At 33.4% G+C, this 21,541-nt stretch overlaps 1 protein-coding gene and 1 long non-coding RNA gene across 2 annotated transcripts; one reads left to right on the top strand and one right to left on the bottom strand.

The window, feature by feature from the left end:
- Nucleotides 1-11,693: 11,693 nt before the first annotated feature.
- LOC145108821 (Wound-responsive family protein) lies at nucleotides 11,694-14,973 on the top strand. The gene is made up of 10 exons (XM_079045911.1): nucleotides 11,694-12,026; nucleotides 12,870-13,088; nucleotides 13,179-13,225; nucleotides 13,297-13,353; nucleotides 13,470-13,535; nucleotides 13,648-13,716; nucleotides 14,130-14,239; nucleotides 14,331-14,422; nucleotides 14,520-14,583; nucleotides 14,658-14,973. Exons 1-9 carry the CDS (start codon nucleotides 11,768-11,770, stop codon nucleotides 14,570-14,572), a joined length of 972 nt encoding a protein of 323 aa, XP_078902037.1. The 5' UTR covers nucleotides 11,694-11,767; the 3' UTR covers nucleotides 14,573-14,583; nucleotides 14,658-14,973.
- Nucleotides 14,974-15,026: 53 nt separating this feature from the next.
- On the bottom strand, nucleotides 15,027-17,246 carry LOC145108822 (uncharacterized). Its single transcript, XR_013708568.1, has 3 exons — nucleotides 16,964-17,246; nucleotides 16,748-16,887; nucleotides 15,027-15,223 (listed from the first exon to the last, which is right to left on the bottom strand). It is a non-coding gene; the product is annotated as an uncharacterized LOC145108822 (long non-coding RNA).
- Nucleotides 17,247-21,541: the final 4,295 nt, after the last annotated feature.

Below are 21,541 nucleotides of genomic sequence, written 5' to 3'. Positions count from 1 at the left end.
CCTCCAACTTCGCTCTATCTAAATCTGAACACGACCTGTCAAACAACATAGTATAATGCCAAAAAGAAAATTCCACATATAGGGAAGATAAGATTTGCGAAATTGACTTATCCCAGTAAGAGGAAGTTGATGACCTATCTCATTGAACATAAAAATAACGTGTTAATTCGTAACTTCATAGAAAATACCTGTATATGGTAACTTCATGATCTGAGCAAACTAACGCTTAGTGAGCTTTTGCAATTTGTTGGTCGTCAGTTCAAAAGTTACGATCTTCGATGTATTATTGAAAACCACCGTTGATCCAACAAGAGATAACCACTTCATCCGAACAACAAATGAAGAAGATAACACATTTGAGAGAACAGAGTGATTTAGGGCTACAATAAACATCTGCAACTGTTCTGGATATTGAGTAACATCTGGCAGTAGACGAAGATTTGAACTTTGAATCTTTAGCAGTGGTTGAGAAGTCTCTTCATCATTTGTAGTGTTGGAAGGATCAACATTACCAGTAGGAGCCGCCATTGTTAGGGTTTGCAAACATTGTTTGAAGACGATAATCTTTGGAGAATTTAGGGAAAATTTGACAAGAGAGCATAAAGTCTTCAAATAAAACCACAAAATTCCTTTTATAGTCGACGAATATTTTGAATTTGAACCGGTAACCAATCAGATTCTGCCACGTGTTGCATTGGTTATGGGACCAGTTACCGTAAAAGTCGCCACGTCAGATAAATTGATCATCACGATTTCCTAGAATCCCGTGAAATACTGAACCATCACGTCCACCGAACTTCTCGTTATTACCAATAGGATAAGAACCGTCATTTGTTTCGCACTGTTGAGCAAGTACACCAAGCCTTCGCATTAAGGTTAGGCTCATTTGCTTTTCGGATTGAAAAGTAAAATCATATGCCAGACTTTGTGAATTTTAGGTTTCAAGTTGGTAGTACCCAAAACCTCAAGGATTCCAGTGTGAATGTGTGCCAAAGAATAAGTGGGAATCAAAATTTAAAAAATGTGTGAATACTGACATCAAATAACATTTGATGCGAAAGCAGTTGGATCCCGGGCAAAGATCTCTTCATTCGACATCAAGAGAGATGACGAACTGCTTGCTTGGTTTCCCGTGAAGTAAAATCGAATACTCATCAATGAGCATCGAAGGGCCTCTTTTTCTATAGGTTTTGCAGGTAGGCATAATTTTGCTCAATACCACAGCTTAACATAAGTGTGAGTAAGTTGAAAAAAATTACTTGGATGACCAGTGTAGTCAAGAACAAGTAAGGTTGGATAATGTTCTAAGTAACATAAGAGTTCAAAAAGATATTCAGACGAAGATCATACTCCAAAAAAAATTAAAGAGTTGAATCTTGTTGGGCAAAAATGTATAGTTTATAGAGCATTTTGTCAAGATCACACATGATGAAAAGAATATGATTTTGAATATCGAAAATTGGTACAAAAACAAATGTTTCGTTATAATCTTGAACAAAAAGTTCACCGTTAATTCCTTAGAAGTTGGGATTGTTGGGTTTCACCATCATCATGGAAAAATGAATCAAGATCATAAACACAGATTGGTACAATATCTACATTCTGATTGGTTTCTACCAGAGATGTCGAGGATATGTAGTGATGTATGTGATCGTGAAGAAAATGTTGGTGAAAAAGATTGGTTAAAGAAACTCATTGTACCTCTGTGAAAGATATGGATATTACAGAAATTTCTTTACTCAAAATGAGAAGAGAAATGTAGCTCTTGGACTAATGTGAATATAGCCTGACTGGGAAGGAACACTCGTAGTGAGAGATCCATTAAGGCTTTGAACACATAAAGTCTTTGAGGCTTGAGGTCAACATACATCAGCATGCTTCTAGGGACTCCTAACTAATACATTAGTGTGAAATCATACATGTCCCCCTTTTGAATGTGATCGTTGAGCATTCACCACCAAAGCATGTTGTTACAAGGAGCCATAAACGGTTAAACACAATATGAAATAAAAACAAGATTTTTTTTTGTTTTCTAAAAATAAATACAAAAATAAGAAAATCTTTTTGGATTTTTGTTTTTACAAATAAAAGACAAAAATAAAGAAAATCTTTTTGAGTTTTTGATTTTGAAATTTAAAGACAAAACTTAAGAAAATCTTTTTGGAATTTTTGTTTTGGAAAAACTAAAAACAAAAACAAAGTAATACAGTGTTACCAGTGTCATGCGATGTAAGAATTAGCAACTCCCAAACACATTGTACATCGATCAGCTTTTCTCCCCTTAATGTAAAGTGATGTCGGAATGATTCAGGGAGAATGAGAATGCAAACATATGCGAACGCTGGACCGTGAATAGTAACCTCTGAATGCTTCAACAACATTCCAACCATATCAACATCTTTTCACTCATGCGAACCAGGAATAGAGCTTGCTTCAATAATTCCTAACCCATTCAAAATCCTTAAAAATGATTTCTCATCTAAAGGTTTTGTAAATATGTCTGCAAGTTGATCCATCATTTTGACAAAATGAACTTCTATGTTACCATCTTCAACATGATCCTTGATAAAATGATAGCGTAAAGCTATGTATTTAGTATTTGAATGTTGGACTGGATTATGGCAAATGCGAATAGCATTTTGTGAATCACAATATAAAGGGATCTTCTTCATATTGATTGCATAATCATGAAGTTGGCTTTGAATCCAGGTGACTTGAGAAGTGCAAGCTGCAGCAGCTACATACTCTGCTTCTACTTTGGAAATCGAAACACATGTTTGTTTCTTTGATTGCTAGCTCACAAGCTTCCCATCCAACAAATGACATCCACCTGTTATGCTTTTGTGATCCAGTTGACATCCACCTAAGTCTGCATATGAAAAAACTTGAACAAAGAATCCTGTATGCGAAGGATACTAGAGTCCCAAAGACACTGTTCCCTTAAGATAGCGAAAGATGTTCTTCATAGCAATAAGATGGGGTTCTCTTGGATTTGATTGATAGCTGGCATAATTAAAAACAACAAACATGATATCAGGTCAATTTGCAGTTAAGTATAAAAGTGAACCTATCATGCTACGGTATGTAGTGAGATCCACTGTTGGCTTGTCCAACGAAGGATTCAAGCGTGTTCCCACTGCCATCGGTACTTTCAGTTTTGTGTATTTTGTCATGCCAAATCTATCTAGCAGGTTGCGCGTGTTTTTTTCTTGATTGATGAAAATGCCTACCCTGCTCTAACGAATGTGTAAGCCCAGAAATTTATTTATTTTTCCTATCATGCTCATTTCAAACTTACTTTTCATTAACTCTTCAAATTCCTTTGACAACAAAGGGTCAATTGAACCAAAAGTTGTATCATCGACATAAATTTGAACAAACATCAGGTGATTCCCAACGTTCTTACGAAATAATGTGGGATCAACTGATCCTAGTTTAAATTTAGCAAATTTCAAAAAATTGGTTAAGGTTGCATACCAGGCACGAGGTGCTTGATTCAACCCATAAATTGCCTTATCAAGAACATAATAATAATCAGGATACTTATCGTTGATGAAACCAAGCGGTTGTTCGACATAGACCATTTCCTCCAATACACCATTTAGGAAGGCACATTTGACGTCCATTTGGTATACGTCGAAATCTTTATGTGCTGCATAGGCAAGAAAAATTCTAACCGCCTCGAGTCTTGCGAAAGGGGCAAAGGTTTCCTCATAATCTATTCCTTCTTGTTGCGAATATCCTTTAACAACTAATCTTGCCTTATTGAGAATCACATTACCTTCTTTGTCAGTCTTATTCTTAATATTCCATTTCAACCTAATTAACGAAACATCGTCTGGTTTAGGAATTAACCTCCAAACTTTGTTACGTTCAAATTCAGCTAGCTCAGATTGCATCACAACAACCCAATATGAGTGTTCTAATGAAACCTTTATTATTTTGGATTCAAGTTTTGAAATAAACACATTGAACATATAGTATTCCTGGTGAACATTCAAGAATATCATTCATAGCTCGAATTTGTGCACGTGTCATAACTCTAGCATGTGGATCACCAAGAACCTGTTCTTTTGGATGGCTTTATGTCCATTTATCCAGTGGTGGATATGAAGGATCAAAATCCAAAGGCACATCTTCAAATATCTCATCTGTTTCAGAATCTTCACCTGCATGTGAAATATGATCACTAACATCATGAAATTCATTAGTTTGATAATTTAAAACATTAGGAGTTGATCCATTTAGCTCCCCCTCGACTAATGGATGGGAATTGAGATGCTCCCTCTTGACTTCATTATTGTTCTGTCCATGCTCCCCCTCAACAGTTGAATCATTAATATGATCATGTGACTACAAACTTAAGTGCTCCCCCTCCACTTGATCACCCTGTGAAATATGTATGCTATCGACATTCACTGGAGATGTTGGGGTAGAATGTGAATCATCAACTTCATAAGTAACCGTTGAATCATCTGAATGCTTTGATGCTTCAGGAACTCGTTTGTCATCAACATGAATTTCAACATCTATTGCTCTGTCAGGAATACCAAAAATCAAGTCATAGTCAATATCAAAAGAATTCACAATTTCTGACTCAACATTTGTTTCAGAAAGAATTGGCTTTTGTGTGAAAGTCTGATCGAGACGTTTGACGTGATAGTCATCGAAAGTAAGGTTGAACGTTTCCTCAATCTTTCTTGTTCGTTTGTTCAGCACCCGATATGCAACAAAATTATGCGAGTACCCCAAGAATATTCCTTCATAAGGTTTTGAATGAAATTTAGAAAGATTATCTTTGAGATTTATGATAAAGCACCTGCATCCAAAAACATGAACGAATTTAACATTAGGCTTTCGATTGTTAATGATTTCATAAGGGATGATATTAAAACGACGATGAATGAATGAACGATTTTATGTAAAACACGCTGTCTAAACAAATTCTGCCCAAAGATATTGAGGTAGATTCGCATAGGTCATCATTGTTCTTGCATATTCGCATAAAGAGTGATTCCTCCGTTCAACAACACCATTTTGTTGCGGTGTGTAAGGAAATGAGAATTTATGCGAAATCTCCAATCCAGCCAAAAATGAATCAATAATTTGATTCTTGAATTGTGTACCATTATCACTTTTGATTCTTCTAACTTTCTTCCTCAAACTGAGCTCAATGCTTTTACTCTATTTACAATAAACTTTCATTTGTCACCTTTCCATATCCTTTCACTTTGCATTTTTGATTGTTGCGTAACTTCACAATTCCAACATTTTCTAACTTGTGAAAGTCTCGCAGATTCTCCTTTCGCCCAGTCATCTGACGAGAGCAACCACTATCAACATATCAATGCTCGGCGTATTGCTCCTCACACAGTACCTGCGATCATTCAAACGAATTTAGGTCCCCAAGGCTTTTTGGGTCCTTGTACATTAGTTTTAAATGCATTATGGAAAGATGAACCTAGTATCCAATTGCGAACCTTTGACTTTAAACTTTCGATTAAGCCAATTTCGATTGGTTTGGGCATTAAAATGTAATCATTCAATGGAATAGGTTCAACGTTAATTTTCCCTTTTCCATCTACAGTTTGTTGTCCATTAACCTTTTTCTTGGGAATTTCTTTCCACTTCTTCACTGATGGATTCGACTCTAGAGATGATGAACTACCATTCTGCGATTCGTTTAAATAACTTTCATAAGCAACCTTGATTTGCTCTTGAGAGTACTTTCCAGATTGATATTGTCTCCCTTTTCCTTCCAACCAATGATTAATATTTTTCGCATCATTTCTGCCTTTCGCAAACGTTGCTTTCACTTTGTGCTTTGACTCACGATTTGGAAAGTGTGGATTTGTGGCCTTAAATGGTTTATTTTTCTTCCCTTTAACATCCAATTTTTCAAAATTAGGGTTTGGAAAAGATGGTTTTGGAGAATTTTGAAAACGATTTTGATATTGATTCTTATAACCAACATTATTGTTATTGAAAACCGTTTGTCCTTGTTGAAAAAATCTTTCAGCATGAGTTTGATTGAAATATTTTTGTTCTTTATTTTGAACAAAATTCCTTTGAAATTTGTTATTAACAAACCTCTTATTTCCACGATTTTGAACAAAATTCCTTGGATGTTGGTTTTGAACAAATTTTCCATCACCTTGCCTTTGAACATTTTGAGATCGCACTTGTTTTTGAACATTAGATTGACTTTTTGAAAAATCATTTTGCTTTTGAAATGACTTGGTTTGAACAAACGTCTTATTTTGAGAAAATGTCTTAAATTGTTCAGTTGATTTTTAATTAAAAACTTTTTGTTTTTGAAAAGCCTTAACATTTTTCCAATAAACTTTGTTTCGCGATTTTGAAGTTGAAATGGCTTCTTCTCTCACAACTTTTTGAACATTTTCATTGAAAACTTGTGATTTAATCTTTTGAGGTTTTGAAACAGTTTCTTTGGTTTGATTTTCAACTTTTGATTTTTCAATTTTTACTTCCCAAATACGTATCTGTTTTTGTCTTTAAAAAGTTGTTGAATTTTTATTCAGACCAATTCCACCGTGCTTTGGTTAGAAAAGAAACCTTCTTTTGCCGCAACTTTATTATCTTCTTCAACAATTTTGTTTATTTCTGGATTGACTTTGACACCATTTCTAGAAGTGACAAATACTTGGTTTGGAAAGACAACAACATCTGTGCATTTGAATGACAAATAGACGACTGAATTTGGTTCAAGATAATGCGAACCTTTGTCGTTCAGCACGTTTGCGAACTGTTTTGTTTCTTCATGAACCTGTCTGACAACAACTCTAGGAATAGTTGTTTCAATCGAACCATCCTCCTCATCACTATCACTATCATAGTCTTCCACCACAACGTGATCAACAAGATCACTAACTTTCGATGTAGAGGGTTTATCACTGTTAACCTCTTCCATTGAATCATGACAAATTTCTTTGCCTTTTGCCATCGAATTGACAATAATCACAAATAATTGAGAACAATCAACAATTTCCTCTTCCTCAATTTCACTAATATTATCAGAATCATCTTCAATATTAGCAAAATTTTGTTGAGAGTCTAATGTCGAATTCTCAGTCATGTTCAAAATTTTAACTTGTTCAGTTTTAGTGAGAGTTTCATTTACAATATGCATTAAGTCATCAACATTCAAGCATTCATCAATTTTGACTATTTCGTAAGCATATGAATCATTAGACACTTTATCAAATCCAGAGTTTTTCTTTTCTCAATCATAGGAAGTAGCATCAACTTTTTCCCTTTGATATTCTAAGAATGATAATAATTTCCTATGTTGTTCTTTGCAAATGTCTGAAGAGTGATGGAGTTCAGTTAGTTTTGCATACAATCTCTTAGCGCTATTAAAATAAATGTTTCTTTGTTTTACTAACATAATATTGTCACTCCTCACTAAATCCCTATCTAGAGTGATATTTTGCAATTGCAGCTCTAGGCTATCATTTCTACTCTTCTTAGTCTCCAACCAATTTTGAACGTCTAACAACAATGTTTTTAACATTCAGCTTCACTACTAACAAAAATTAGCGTGTCATTAACATATGAGAGAGTATCATCAAAATCAGATAAAACTGTGAGATAAGAACTTGAAGAAATATCATAAGATTCAAGAAGAGTACGTATCTTTGAAGTCATAGGTAACTTATCTGCGCTGGTTGACACAAAACACCTTCCTGTGACCTTCGCATCCATAGACACATCCTCTTCAAATTGAGAAAACATTGCTACATGAGTCGGGTTTCTCATTTCTTCATCATCTGATCCAGATGACCATATTTGGTAAGTTCCATCACTTTCATTTCCACCCTTCGCAACCAAAGAGATTCCTTTGGTTCGAGCTCTCAGTTCCTTAATTTTTTCAACATAATAAGCTTCATCTTTTATCCTCTCTTTCTTCTCTTCTTTCTTTCTCAGCATGCAGTTTTTTTCAAGATGGTTTCCACCATTGCAATAGTTATAATTGAATCCTGAATCTCCCTTCAGCTTTTTCTCACTCTTTTCACCAACAATCTTACTTTCTTTCTTTTCTTCCATCGGCTCCACTTTTGTGCCTTTGGCAGATGAATTATTGCCCTTGAATTCATTTTTGCTTTTGTACTTTGGATTGAAAGGATTCTTGAAGAACTTTTTCACTTTATTGTTTGAATAATATGCCACAGCCTCATCCTCTGAATTCACCAAAAATCCTTCATCTTCAAAATCATCTTTTTCAGCAGTTTCGATCTCAGAGTCCTTTGCTGGCACTTTCAACAATAAGGCCAAAGGACCCCCTAGACTCATCTTTCCTTCTTCTGCAATCTCATTGATTTCACTCTCATGATCTTTGAGCACATTGTACAAGTCTCCCAAGGAATAGCCATCGAAACTTTGCTGATTTTTTATCATTAGGCTGATGTTCCTCCACTCCTTTCGCAATCCCATCAGAAAGGTAAGGTTGAATTCAAGAGTTGAGCGTGTAACATCATAGCGATTACACTTGAATATCAACTCATTCAAGCGATCATAGTAGAGTTCAATGGTTTTGCTTTCTTTCTGCTTGAATCCGCCAAGCTCCAACAGACATTGTTTCACAGAACTCTTCTTGGTCTTTTCACTTCCTTGATACTTTTCTTTTAGAGTATCCCAAATTTCCTTTGCGGTCTTGCATCCTCGAACATAATTGTAAACAACCGGTGGAAGAGCACCGCGAAGTTCACAAAGACACTTCTTATCATTTTCTTCATACTTCTCCTTTTGTGTTGCCATACCAGTGGATGATCCTGCATTTCCAACTTAAGTAAACATTTCAGGACGATAATTTCTTCTAGTAACACATCGCCAGAGATCTTCATCGATTCCGTTGAGATAATCCTCTATACGATCCGCCCACTGTTCATAATACTCTGGAATAAGCATTGGAATCTTAGTGGAAGATCCAAGCAGATGAGAAAAGCTTGACATGGTGTTCATATTGAAATTCGCCATTTTCGTACGGACAAAAGTGACGAATGATTTTAGAAAAGAGATCTAATGGATGAATCAACCAGAAAACTATCAGTAAACACTCGATCTATCAAACAAATTGTAGAGTCGAAACAAATCAATTAATTAGGACATGTTTTATTAATCAATAGTGCGTAAATCTTTGAATCGGAAAGAACGATTAAAATACTATTGAAAAAGACGAGAAAACAAGTATTCACTGAATGTATCCTGCTCTGAAACCAACTGAATAGCGTTTGATTCGAGTTTAGAAGAAGAAATCAACCACAGAAAGCATTAAGAACACAAGGAGTAAATAAGTTCTGTTTGGCTCGTTGATTCGTCTGAATGAGTACAAAGTACAAGAGAGAGAGTAAGAACAAAAGTGCCCAAAAGCTATCTCTCTACTTCTATACTAACCCTATTTATAGGTAGATACAAACACTCAAAAAATATGCAAGGACTAGACGTGAAAACACAATACAACAAATGCCTTGCAAAATACATACATTGCGAAGTGCTAGACTTCACACCTATACATACCAAAATAACATTCGACCTCTCACTAGACAGTTCACACTCTATAGTAATTGGATGTAAAGTTAGATAAAAATTGTATATCCATCGGGTGGATCCAATTAGATATATTGGATAACCGAAATAAATATACAATAGACAAAACCGATCTAATCTAATGTTTAGTTAGATCGGTTCGGCTCGGTTGACTAGAGTTAATTAGATTGGATCGATTAACAATATTCAATATCTAATTGATGATTGGATTATATAGGTTCTATAAAAACATTGGATATCCAATTATCAATGCCCCTTAAGCTATGCGAAGTGGGTTAAAAACCCACGCGTTAGGTGACTTGGCAAGGCCAAGTCACATGTGAGTTTGCTCCAAACACCACCCCCAAGCTTAGTAATTGTGATGCTCCGTAAGTGAGGGTACGATCCTTCACAATCTCTCTCATTCTCTCTTCTTATCTATTTCTCTCTCTTCTTTCATCTATTTTCTCTCTTTCCCCCTCTATCTCAGTACTTCTTTACTGCTAAACACCATTTCACATTACTAATAACTTGATATATTTTGTGAGGTGGAAGGATTTTGTGTGATGTGACAACCCTAAACGCGTAAAATACATTGTGATGCATTCCTTATAGCCTTATACATGATACAATACAATTGATAAATTTACCAAAAAATTATGATTGATACGGTATTAAAAAAAGCTAATACATTATCATCATATCATGTACACCCTTGCTAGTAAGGGTGAACATATTAACCGAAAAACCGAACCAAAATCAAATTAATCAATATAACCGAACCAATTTAGCAGAATCATTACTAAAAGATATGGTGCGGTTTTTAATTTTGATTAACCGATTACATATGGCTCGGTTATGGTTTTCATCTAAAACATAACCACTATAAACCGAACCGAACCAAGAATATTAATAAATGTTTTTAATATAATATAATTTTAAATATATGGTATGTAAGTTATATTAGGAATTGAATATTTAAAGGATAATTATTTGGAATCAAATAGAATAAATATTCTTCTATCAGTATAATTATATATACATAATCATTCAATTTTGATAGTAATAGGCTTTATGTTTTCCAATTATGTTAAAAAATATTTATATTTTTATGTTATTTTGGATCAGTATGGTTAACCGATATTAACCATTAACCATAACCATTAACCGCCTAAAACCATTAACTAAGACCAATATTAACCGCTACCCAATCTATTCTAAAAAATAAAAACCATTTTTGCAACTTGCCATCCTCTTATACATTATGCCACATATCATTTTATGGTAAATTTAGATTAAATTATATTCATGTCATTTTGTGTTTTTTTTTTCATTTTATTAAATTTCATATAATATTTAAATGTAATAAATGTAATAATAAATGCATATCCAATTCATTAATACAATTTTCTTTATAATTTCTAAATTTCTAAATTGAATCCCCTTATTTTAATTGTTTATGTATCTAAATTAAACCACTTGGGTTGTGGTGACTTGGTAAGGCATGTGGAAGATATGGTGGATAACATATTGACCCATGTTCAAATCTTGGCACCACTCAGCCCTTGTGGCCATGGAGGTTCGCATGCAGTGACTCCAGGGCATGAGGCAAAGCCTCATGTTTTCAGCGGGGGATTAGTCGGTGCGCGAAAGCTGGCCCGGAAACCCTCGTTAGGGAAGTTCCCTTTCCAAAAATTATGTATCAAAATTATTAGTTTAAATTTATAAGATAAATAAACACTTGGATTTTAATAATTAAATATTTTTCTATTTTTTCTTATAAATTCAAAACTTCTAATGTGTTAGATCTTCATGTTTGTTTGTTTGTTTTTTAATTAAACTCATATAATACATGGGTCTCACAACTAGTGACTATCAAAATACATTAATCAATACTAATGATTATAGTTCGTTTTTGACAAATAATCGAATCAAACTGTCTCATACACACCAATAATTGTTAGAAAGTTATTACACAAATCATTAATCTTTTTTTTATTTATCTTTTTGTATATTTTATTTCTACTTCCATTTTGAGTAAAGAGAACTAAAGTATTTTAATACACAAATAATTGGAATAAGATAGAAAACCACGTGTATATGTGAAATAGAAGATCGTACGTTTTATATATATATAAAGATCTGATTTGATCGATGGAACCTTGTTTCTACCTCACCAACAACCCCATTTCTCTCTAAACACCGGAATCTCTCTTGTACAATGCTCCGACTTCAATTATGTGCACGCACGTTCGTCAGCTCCGGAGCCGGCGACTTCGTCGATCATCAAACATTATTCTCTACTCAGCTCCGATGCTTATCACCTTCAATTTCGTATTCAACTCCTTTAGTAAAGCATTATCGTCGCCGGCGCTCGAAATCGGTCGTCATATCTTGTAATTCCTCTCGTGGTAGAAGATCTAAAGACTACGACTATCAAGATGGTGATGATTACTTGGAAGCTTCTGTTCTCATGACAGGTATCACTGTCCCTTTATCAGAATCTGATGTGACAGATGACAATCTAGATGATTAAAAGATTTTTATTTTGCTTTGAAGCTTTGAAGTTAATTTTCTTCAGTTGAATTCTCCATATTTTACGAATTAGTTTTGTAGGTCGTCGTATCGCTTGTTTAAAGTCCTCTCAATCTTATCTTTCGTCTGTGTGTAAAATTCTAACTGCACTCTATATAGTGTAGTCTGTAGAACATTTGCTGATTTATAGTTTGGAGTTTTATGTTCAGACTTGTGACTTATGAGATCGTATAGGGAATATGTATGAATGGTTGTGCAATAGATTAGATTACCAGAGCTCTACCACTTTAACTTAACACGAACAGTTTGTATGCTATTGCTAATCAAATTACTATCAATTTAACATAATGTCTATTGCCATTGGAGTTATTTATTAGGTTTCCAATTACAACAGTAGCTTACCTAATCTACTGCACAACCATTCATACACATTATTAGCATATCCTTGGCAAAAAACTACTATAAGTTCAAAGGTCCTATCTACTTCACTGATAATATGTGGACAAGACAAACTTTCTAGGGCTATTTTCCATGATGAGGATCAAGAGGGCATTTACGTCTTTTACACAAACAAGAAACTAAGAGTTACTTCTGTCCCACATAGGATACTTCTTGTCCACTGTTGCTCAATCTATTGAGTTGAATTTGTTATACTTTCTTTAATTAAATACTATATGTCTATAAAATGGTTGGGATTAATGGAAACAGTGTAACAATTGATGTTTTTAGTCAAATCTATAGTTTTGGATTATGATTATGAATCTTGGGTTCCTTTTATTTTTGTGCAGAAACACTAATGCACTATCAGATGCGCATACAAGGATATCAAGAAGCAATAAATTGGAAACCTACTGCAAGGTTGTTTCCAATATCTGGTCAAGGAAAAGGTCTTAGAACCAACATCCATACATTTGGACCAGAATTTCTTAGCCAATATCAAAATCCCACTATCTTTCTTAAAATATCATGTGATTGTGATGGAGATTATTTGCTACCAATTATCGTAGGTAAATAAATGCATTCATCATGCACAGTTATATTGAAGTTTTATCCAATTATTGTTAATTGTAATAACACTTTATATTAATATATTGTAGGGGAATATGCTGTTGAAAAGCTAATAAGCTCCACACTGGAAGATGAGGTTTAGGTTGTTTATAATCAAAGAGAAGCTCAATTGAATTTTTATATTAATTTTTTTTTGTTGTACTGCAGGGGTTTCCAAATCATTTTCAGCTTGTGAAAAATATTGTTGGGAAACTTGGCTATGAAGTATGCAGATGAATTTATCATGCACTTATATAATATTTTAATGGTGCAACAGAAAGAAGTTAAAGTAGGAAAAGACCTTTTGTTTCCTCTAATGCTGCCTTTGTTTTTTATTTTAGGTAAAAATGGTACAAATTACAGAAAGAGTGGATAGTATATATTTTGCGAATATATGTTTTCATAAGGTAAATAAAGAACATATCACATACGACCCCATGATTATAATTTTCTATGATGAGATGAAGTTAATTTGAGTATTTGACCATTTTGACCTTCATTGAATTTCACAACTTGCAGCCAGGCACAGAAGATATTAGAGTTGATGCTCGCCCTTCAGATGCCATAAATGTAGCTAAAAGATGCAGGGTACCCAAATGCACCTTTGATAATTGGACTAGTTTTGTTGGCTTTGATAATGAAGACAAGAAGGGCATTCACGTCTTTTTGTACAAACGCTAGATAAAGGACAAGTCCTTGTCCTACCTTTTTGGATGATACATAAAGTTACAGTTTTTGTCTTATTGACATCAGTCCCTGTCCCACTTTTTGGGCGGGACACAAAATTACATTTTTGTCCTATTGACATCTGTCCATGTCCCTGTCTCATCTTGTTCCACCTTTTCTGAGCCCTACACAAAATAACAACTTCTGTCCCATTGACATCTGTCCATATCCCTGTCTCATCTTGTTCCACCTTTTTGGGTGGGATAATAAATTTACATTTTTAACCTTCTGTATCTCACATATTAAAATCCACTGATAATGACTCACTCTTACAGGCACCGATTTATGTAAGCAAACAAATTGTCTTGACTGATGCTGTTAAGATAGTCTACGGGGTGAACAAATTGCGCGATAAAAAACCGACATACGACGTGTTTTTGGACAGGTGTACCCTCCACCTTTCTCCTTTTCTGTAAAGTTAAAATCCCAAAAATACCCTTCCATGTCGTTAAGGCTGTTACAATTTCATTATACAGTGCCATAGATGGTCCAGATGTACTTGCTGAGGAGCTTGATTTGGTTACAAAAATGAATCTTGCTGTTAAGGATGAAAGATACAGTGATGCAGGTTTTTATTTTAATATTTTTTTTTTATAGTTTAGCAATTTTTTTAATGTTTCAAAAACAAATCTCTAAATAGGATTTGATTTTTTTTTGTTCTGTAGCCATGTGGAGGGACAAACTTTTGAAGCTACGTTTGCCAAAAAATGACCCATAGGATATTTTGAGGTACATTTGCATTCATGTATTACACCTCTAAATTTTGGATAATGATGATGATGATGTTATGAAAAAAAATCCAGAAATATTCATGGAATTTGGTGGTGCTTGAATGCAACTTCCAACCATTTGAAGATACAGAAATGAAGATGAGATTACAGATCAAATCATCGAAATTCAAAACTATATGAATGTAAATATTTTGATATGTACAGCTTTAATGCCATTATTCATGTGGAAATTGATGGTGTTTTCTTGTAAATTATTATCGGCGGATGGTAATTTTATTAAAAAAAAAAGTCTAATGATATATCTTTTAGAATGTTGTGAAATTAGAAATGTAACAATGATTTTAGTTTTATTAGTAAAGTAAAATGCGTGGGGTGACGATTTTGTGTACGAAGTGTGAATTCAAAATTTAGTATTAGGAGTTTTTCTTATCGGGGTCGAATAAATTATGTAAATTCAAAATTTAGTATTAGGAGTTAAACTCATAAAGCAATTCAAATCATTTCACATTCTAAGCCTCAGACCAACTCCTCAACCAAAACACAGAAAGACAATTTTGAACTAAAATTGGAATACCTTAGATCAGCTCTTCTAAAATTTCTCATAAAGCATCCATGGATCTGATTTTGAAGTAATTTGTCTGAAACACAAGGAACAAAAAGTATACAGACTTTAATCACACGATTTGTAAGGAGATTTGACATGCTCTGTAAAATATTCTTGTATATTCAACAACGGAAAGGAGGGGTGTCAACAATGATTTTACATACCAATTCCCCAAACTGCCCTTTCACTATATACAAAATTTGACTAAATCAAATTTAGAAGGGAAAATGACTTAAAAAGGTAACGAAGTTTCAAAAATATACAAAAAAGACCATTGTTTTTTTTTAGTACACAAAATACCATTTTACCGGCTATTGTAGGTTACCCGGTTTCCAAGTGTTCAAAAAATACAATTGTTGTTTTTTTAGTACAAAAAATACCATTAATGTTACTATTTGTACACAGAATACCAACGAAGTACACATATGTTCAACTAAAACATTGTGTTAACCAGGTACTTCAGGTAAATGAGAAAATGACTTAAAAGTGTAACGAAGTTGCAAAATGTTTAAAAAATATCACACTTTTTGTTAACTGTGTTGTTGTCGGATTATATAGAACACAATTACCGGGGATCATGAACCGTCATATCAGTTCACAACAATTGTGCAAATCTCTTTCATTCCTTCACTCGATCGTTCTTGTGGTAACAAGAGAAGTAAGTGGGTAATAAATTAGTTAAACATTCTTGCTTCCCGATCACATTATATGACTCAAACCTAAAACATATATACGTTATATAGATGCACATATTATAAATCAAGGTTAGCCGTTCATTAGTGTTGCGGCACAAGAGAGACACAAAGGAGAAACGAGTGTGACGTTTTGTCATTGACAATTCCTAAATATGGATTTAGATACAAACTGATTGAGTGATAGGATGAAAGATAGTACACAACTGGTGTGAACTGGTTAGACGGTGACTAATCTCCGACGACTATGTTCTATATAATCCGGAAACAACGAAGTTAACAAAAGATGCTCTGAAAAAACAACAATGGTTTTTTTTGAACATTTTGAAAATTTCAATGGTATTTTTTATACTAAAATAATAATGGTTTTTTCTGAACAAATTTGAAACTTTGTTACCTTTTTAAGACATTTTTCTGTTATCTGGAATACCAGGTTACCCACAAGACTTTATTTGAACACATGTATACTTCATTGGTATTTAAATGGTATTTTGTGTATTGAAAAAAAGGTTTTTTTTGTACATTTTTGAAACTTCATTGCCTTTTTAAGTCATTTTCCAAACTTAGAATATATAAGTTGATTGTTGACTTTGTTAATTTGTGTGGAATTAGAGGATGAAGAATTATGGCCGCAAAATTCCCAAACATGTTCTTTTCCTTCAACACATAGATACCCAAATCAAACAAAAGAACCACCAGGAAGAAGAACCTGAAATCTTTTGGTGACAATTTGAAGCGTAACCAAGAAAAAAGAGAAGAGAAAAAAACAAAGAAACTGAAACCGAAAACATAATCACCCAAAATGGTAGAAAACCTTATTTACTGCGACGCCGAATAAGTAGATGAATAACAAAATCAACAACTACCTGAAAAATTAAGCTATCGAGAAAAATATCTAACAATCACGAAGAAGATAGCAAAGAGACGAATCTTCAAGTCTGTATATTTCCGTTTCTCTATCCCTTCACTATGCAGAAGAACGCTATATGAAACTTGTTCCTTTAAACTGACAAAATCAAATAAGCAAATTATCGAGTGGAAACACAAACATAAGAAAATTGGAGAAGCAGGGGATGTCGAACCTTAGCAAAACATCTTCCAATAAGACGGATGCCCAGATGCGAACCAAAAGCACACACCGATTTATTTAGAAAGAGAAGCCGATGAATGGAGAAGAAGCGTATAATATCGGTGGGTATGGAAGAAAGACCCTCTATGGAGGAGGTTATTTGGCGGTGGGTGGAAGAATCGAGAAGTCCGACGAACACACACACATTGTATTAACTGGAAGGATCGATTGGAGCGGCGGTGTGGAGAAAGCTAAGATAAGCGGTGGGAAACATCGGGAAAGACCACCGATCGGAAAAGAAAAGAAAAATTAATGGTGGTCCAATAGGATTAACTTACTGTGCATAAGGGAACAAGAAATTAATCTGTAAATAAATTTAAATTCATTTACTCTATAATTTGATGTTGGTAATCGTAGAGCTCGTAATGGTCGATTTAGATTGTGTTCAGGTTCAACCCATTTATTAATTGGGTTGAATATTTCAATCCAACCCAATTTTTTTATTTAAATAGGTGGATATTTCCAATCCAACCTAACCTTTCAGATAAATTGGTTGTTATCGGGTTGATCCGTTTATATAATCTTCAACCCAACCTATTAAGTAAATGGGTTAAATATGGGTTAACTCATTCAAAATAAAAAAGTAAATAAAATAACTAAAAATTACACTACTTAAATTAGTTCTAAACTTGAATAAATTTTCAAAATATAATAAAAACACAATCCTAATTCACAAATATAAAGAAATTGTTCAAATAAAATTAAGGATATGTAATTTCGAAGTGATTTTGAAGAGTGACTAGTGTTGTCGGCGTAAAAAAAAAGATAAGACTTAGGATTGTATTTTTTTTTTTAAATAAATGACAATACAACATTGTAATTTATACATTAATACTTAGATTAATACATGATAATATTTAAATGATTATTAAATTAAAATTATATTAAAGTTAAATGAGTTGGTGGATTGAAAATGAGTTGATAACTTTTGCCCAACCCAACCTATTTAATTAAATGAGTTAGACGGGTTGACCCATTTAACCTAAGTGGATTGAAAATCTCAACCCAACCTACTAATGTTGGGTTGGGTTCGGGTTGGGTGGGAGAGTGAAATTTAAAGCGCATAACATCCAATAAAGATATGGCCAAGCTTTGTCCAAAAAGAGTTTAAAACGCACAACATCCCATAAAGATATGGGGAGCAGAGTGAAATTTTGTTTATTTTATTTATTTCATGTTATTAGACTTTGTCCAAAAGAGTTTAAAGTGCACATGGGTGCCAAAGTAAATTTTATTCTTTTAAGTTAAAGAACAAATTACTGAAATCGTCCCTATGGTTTCGTTAAAATTACACGTTTGGTCCCTAACTTTTGTTTTGCACTCGGACCGTCCTTACTGTTTGATATTTTGCGTTGTTGGTCCCTCATAAAATAAAAAAACTATATTGCCCTTTATATTTTCTTTTTCATTTTTTTGTTATTTTTTTTGTTATTATTATTTATTAATTAAAAGATGAATTAATATAATAGGTTCCACTATTACCACCACCTGTTTATGTTAACCACCGCCTACTACCATCTGAAACCCACCAGCCCCCGGAAACTACCACCGGTGACCGCTAGCCACCACCTGCCCACCCCTCACTTATCACCTCCGGTAACCTCCATTCCCTTTTCCTGACAATTGTTATAGCCATATAGACACATTCATATCATTACAACCAGGCAACCACCAGTCATCACCATCACCACCCACATATTCTTCCACCACCACCACCACTCACCTATTCCGGCAACACCATCCGCCTATTCAGGTCGCCCACATCATCGATTTCATCACGTAACACCCCATTTACCTCCAGCAACCACGATGTTCACCTCCTACAACAACCATAATTTACCTCCTGCAACCACAATCAATCACCACCGAGACCAAAATCAAAATCAAAGCAAAACTAAGATCAAATCCCGTAAAGCAAAACCAGACCAAGATCAAATCCCAAAATTAAATCCTAACCAAAGTCAAATCCTAAAATCAAAACCTAACCTCAAATCGATGATATCTTCACATTAAACACAATGGGATTAAACCCACAATAGGGTTCTAACAGAGTTGCAGTTAGATGGGAACCTGCGATGGCGGAGAAGAACAAAGGAGGTGCAGGTTTTCGACGAATTTAGAGTTTTAGATTTCTTGAGGCGTTACAGTTACAGGCTTCCGGTGGTGGTGTTCACATGATACTGATGACGATGTCGAGTTTAGAACTTGCAAATTTTGGGAGGAGGCGGCTCCGACAGGGAGTTAAGGTGAACATCAGAGCTTTAAGGTTGAGTTTAGGGGAGAGAGGTATGGCTTGAACTACGATGGTCGATGGCTTCTAGTTGTAGAAGGGAAGAAGTTAACTGGGGGTGGTGGGGATGCGTGGGATTTAACTTTTTTAATAATATGTAAAATAGTTTTAGGAAATAATCTTTAATATTCTTTTAAATATAAATAAAATCTGGTAAGGGTATAATAGTCTTTTTATGTCTACTAAGGACCGAATGCGTAATTTTAACTAAACCACAAGGACAAAAATCATAACAAAAAGAGACTACAGGGATGGTCAGAGTACAAAACAAAAGTTAGAGACCAAATACATAATTTTAACCAAACCATAGGGACGATTTCAGTAATTTGTTCTAAGTTAAACTAAGGAGTCCAAATATATTAAAAGTCTTATAAGAGAGATATTTGTTGTAGCTTAGTTGTTAGGACATTTTCAATCTATCCCAAACTTCATTTTTTTTATTATTATCATTTTTCCCCGTTCTCCTTAAACCCCATCCCATTTTCATATCTATTTTTGGATATATGAATAGTTTTCCCTATATTTAAAAAATGGAGTTGAAGTTTTGGTTGTCGATTTTAGTATTTTTTTTTCTCTCTCTCTCTCTCTCATTTATTTATACATTTCTAGTTTATTTTTATCTACTAATTATAATTTAAATGCAATATTTAATAGTTATAACATCATGTTATATAATAATTTATATTAATTAATCATAAATATGGAGTTTAATATTTATTTATCGAAAACATATAAAAAATTAAATGTATACTAAAGACTTGAAACACGGTAATATAAGTTGTAAGAATTTATAATTGAAATATATATTTTACAAACACGATGACATATTCTAATAAAACATCCGATACTACATGACATAATAATTACATGCATTATTTTACATAATATAGTAATCGAATATGTTTGTGATCTTGATATATTTATTATAAATATAATCTTATTTATAAAAAATTAATAACAAATTCAAATTTATTATATATAAACATTTTATTTATGATAATATAATTTGTAATATTATTGTAATGAAAAAAAGATAATATATATTTGCTAAAATCTAATTAGTAGAGGGGTGTATTTGACAATATATAAGTTAAAAAAATAGAATATTCTAAGAATATATTTTTTGGAGTAAAAAATGGGATAACAAATGAAGTAGAATTGAAAATGAAACACTATTTACCTTATTTTTTTATTCTATTTGTAGGGGAAAAATAAACGAGTTAGAGATGGTCTTAATCGCAAGGGATATATTTTTGTCACAAAACATCTATTTATCATTTGCCACCAATAAGCACTATTTTTTAAAATGCCCATTAATTTCACAATGCTTGCATTTAGAAGCAGAAAAATAGTTTTTGTTTTTTGTTTTTAATTTTCAGAAAAACAAAATAAATTTTAATTAGAAAATTTAGAAAATATGTTTAAATAAAACTTATTTAGTTTTCATTTTATGTTTTAGAAAATTAGAAAACGTGTTTATATATGTAATTTTTTTTATCGATTTTCATTTTTAGAATAAGGTGGTGATGGTGGTGGTGGCGCGAAGATGGTGATGGTATTGGTGACGATCATGGCCGCGACGGGGTGGGGGTGGGTATATTGGTCGTAATGGCAGCGATGACAATGGTGTGGTGATGATGGCTGCGAGGACATTAATTTTGAATATCGCTACAATAAAAAAAACTTCATTTTTTTAATAAAAATTTATTATTTGCAAAAAAAATAAAAAAAATTGAGAAGTTTATTACGAAGAATAATGTGTTAGAAAGATTATTTTTTTGGTGGGTATCAAACTTTAAATAGTGCACTTGTTAGTGGACAATTGTAAATTGGTATCTATTTTGGAAAATAATGAAAATTTTGGGTAATTTCTTTTAGTCACTACATGCATGTTTCTCAAATCCAACAACAACAAAAACATCAAGACAGGGTGTGCATATGTTTTGGTCATTTTCGATCTTTAAAAGGTATTAAAGACACTTTCAATTTTTTTTTTCGCACACCATGTGCTCGGTCATATTCCTCAAAGAAGTTTTCATAGTCTTCTTGGGTGTAAGGGGTCAATTTCATGCTTCCTCAAAGAAGTTTTCACCAGTTTATATAACTCCAGTCTTTGGAAGATTAAGATGCGTGTATTACTAAAACAATAAGGTATATGGCTTCCACTTACTGGGAAGAAGCCCACAAGTGTAGATGATGGACAGTTGGAAGAAAATGCACATTCTACCATTTTGCTATCTC

Source organism: Lactuca virosa, chromosome 4 (assembly GCF_052849685.1).
Source record: "Lactuca virosa cultivar CGN04683 chromosome 4, Lactuca_virosa_CGN04683_v6, whole genome shotgun sequence".
In the NCBI taxonomy this organism is placed as follows: Eukaryota; Viridiplantae; Streptophyta; class Magnoliopsida; order Asterales; family Asteraceae; genus Lactuca; species Lactuca virosa.
This window is presented reverse-complemented; position numbering and strand designations above follow the sequence as displayed.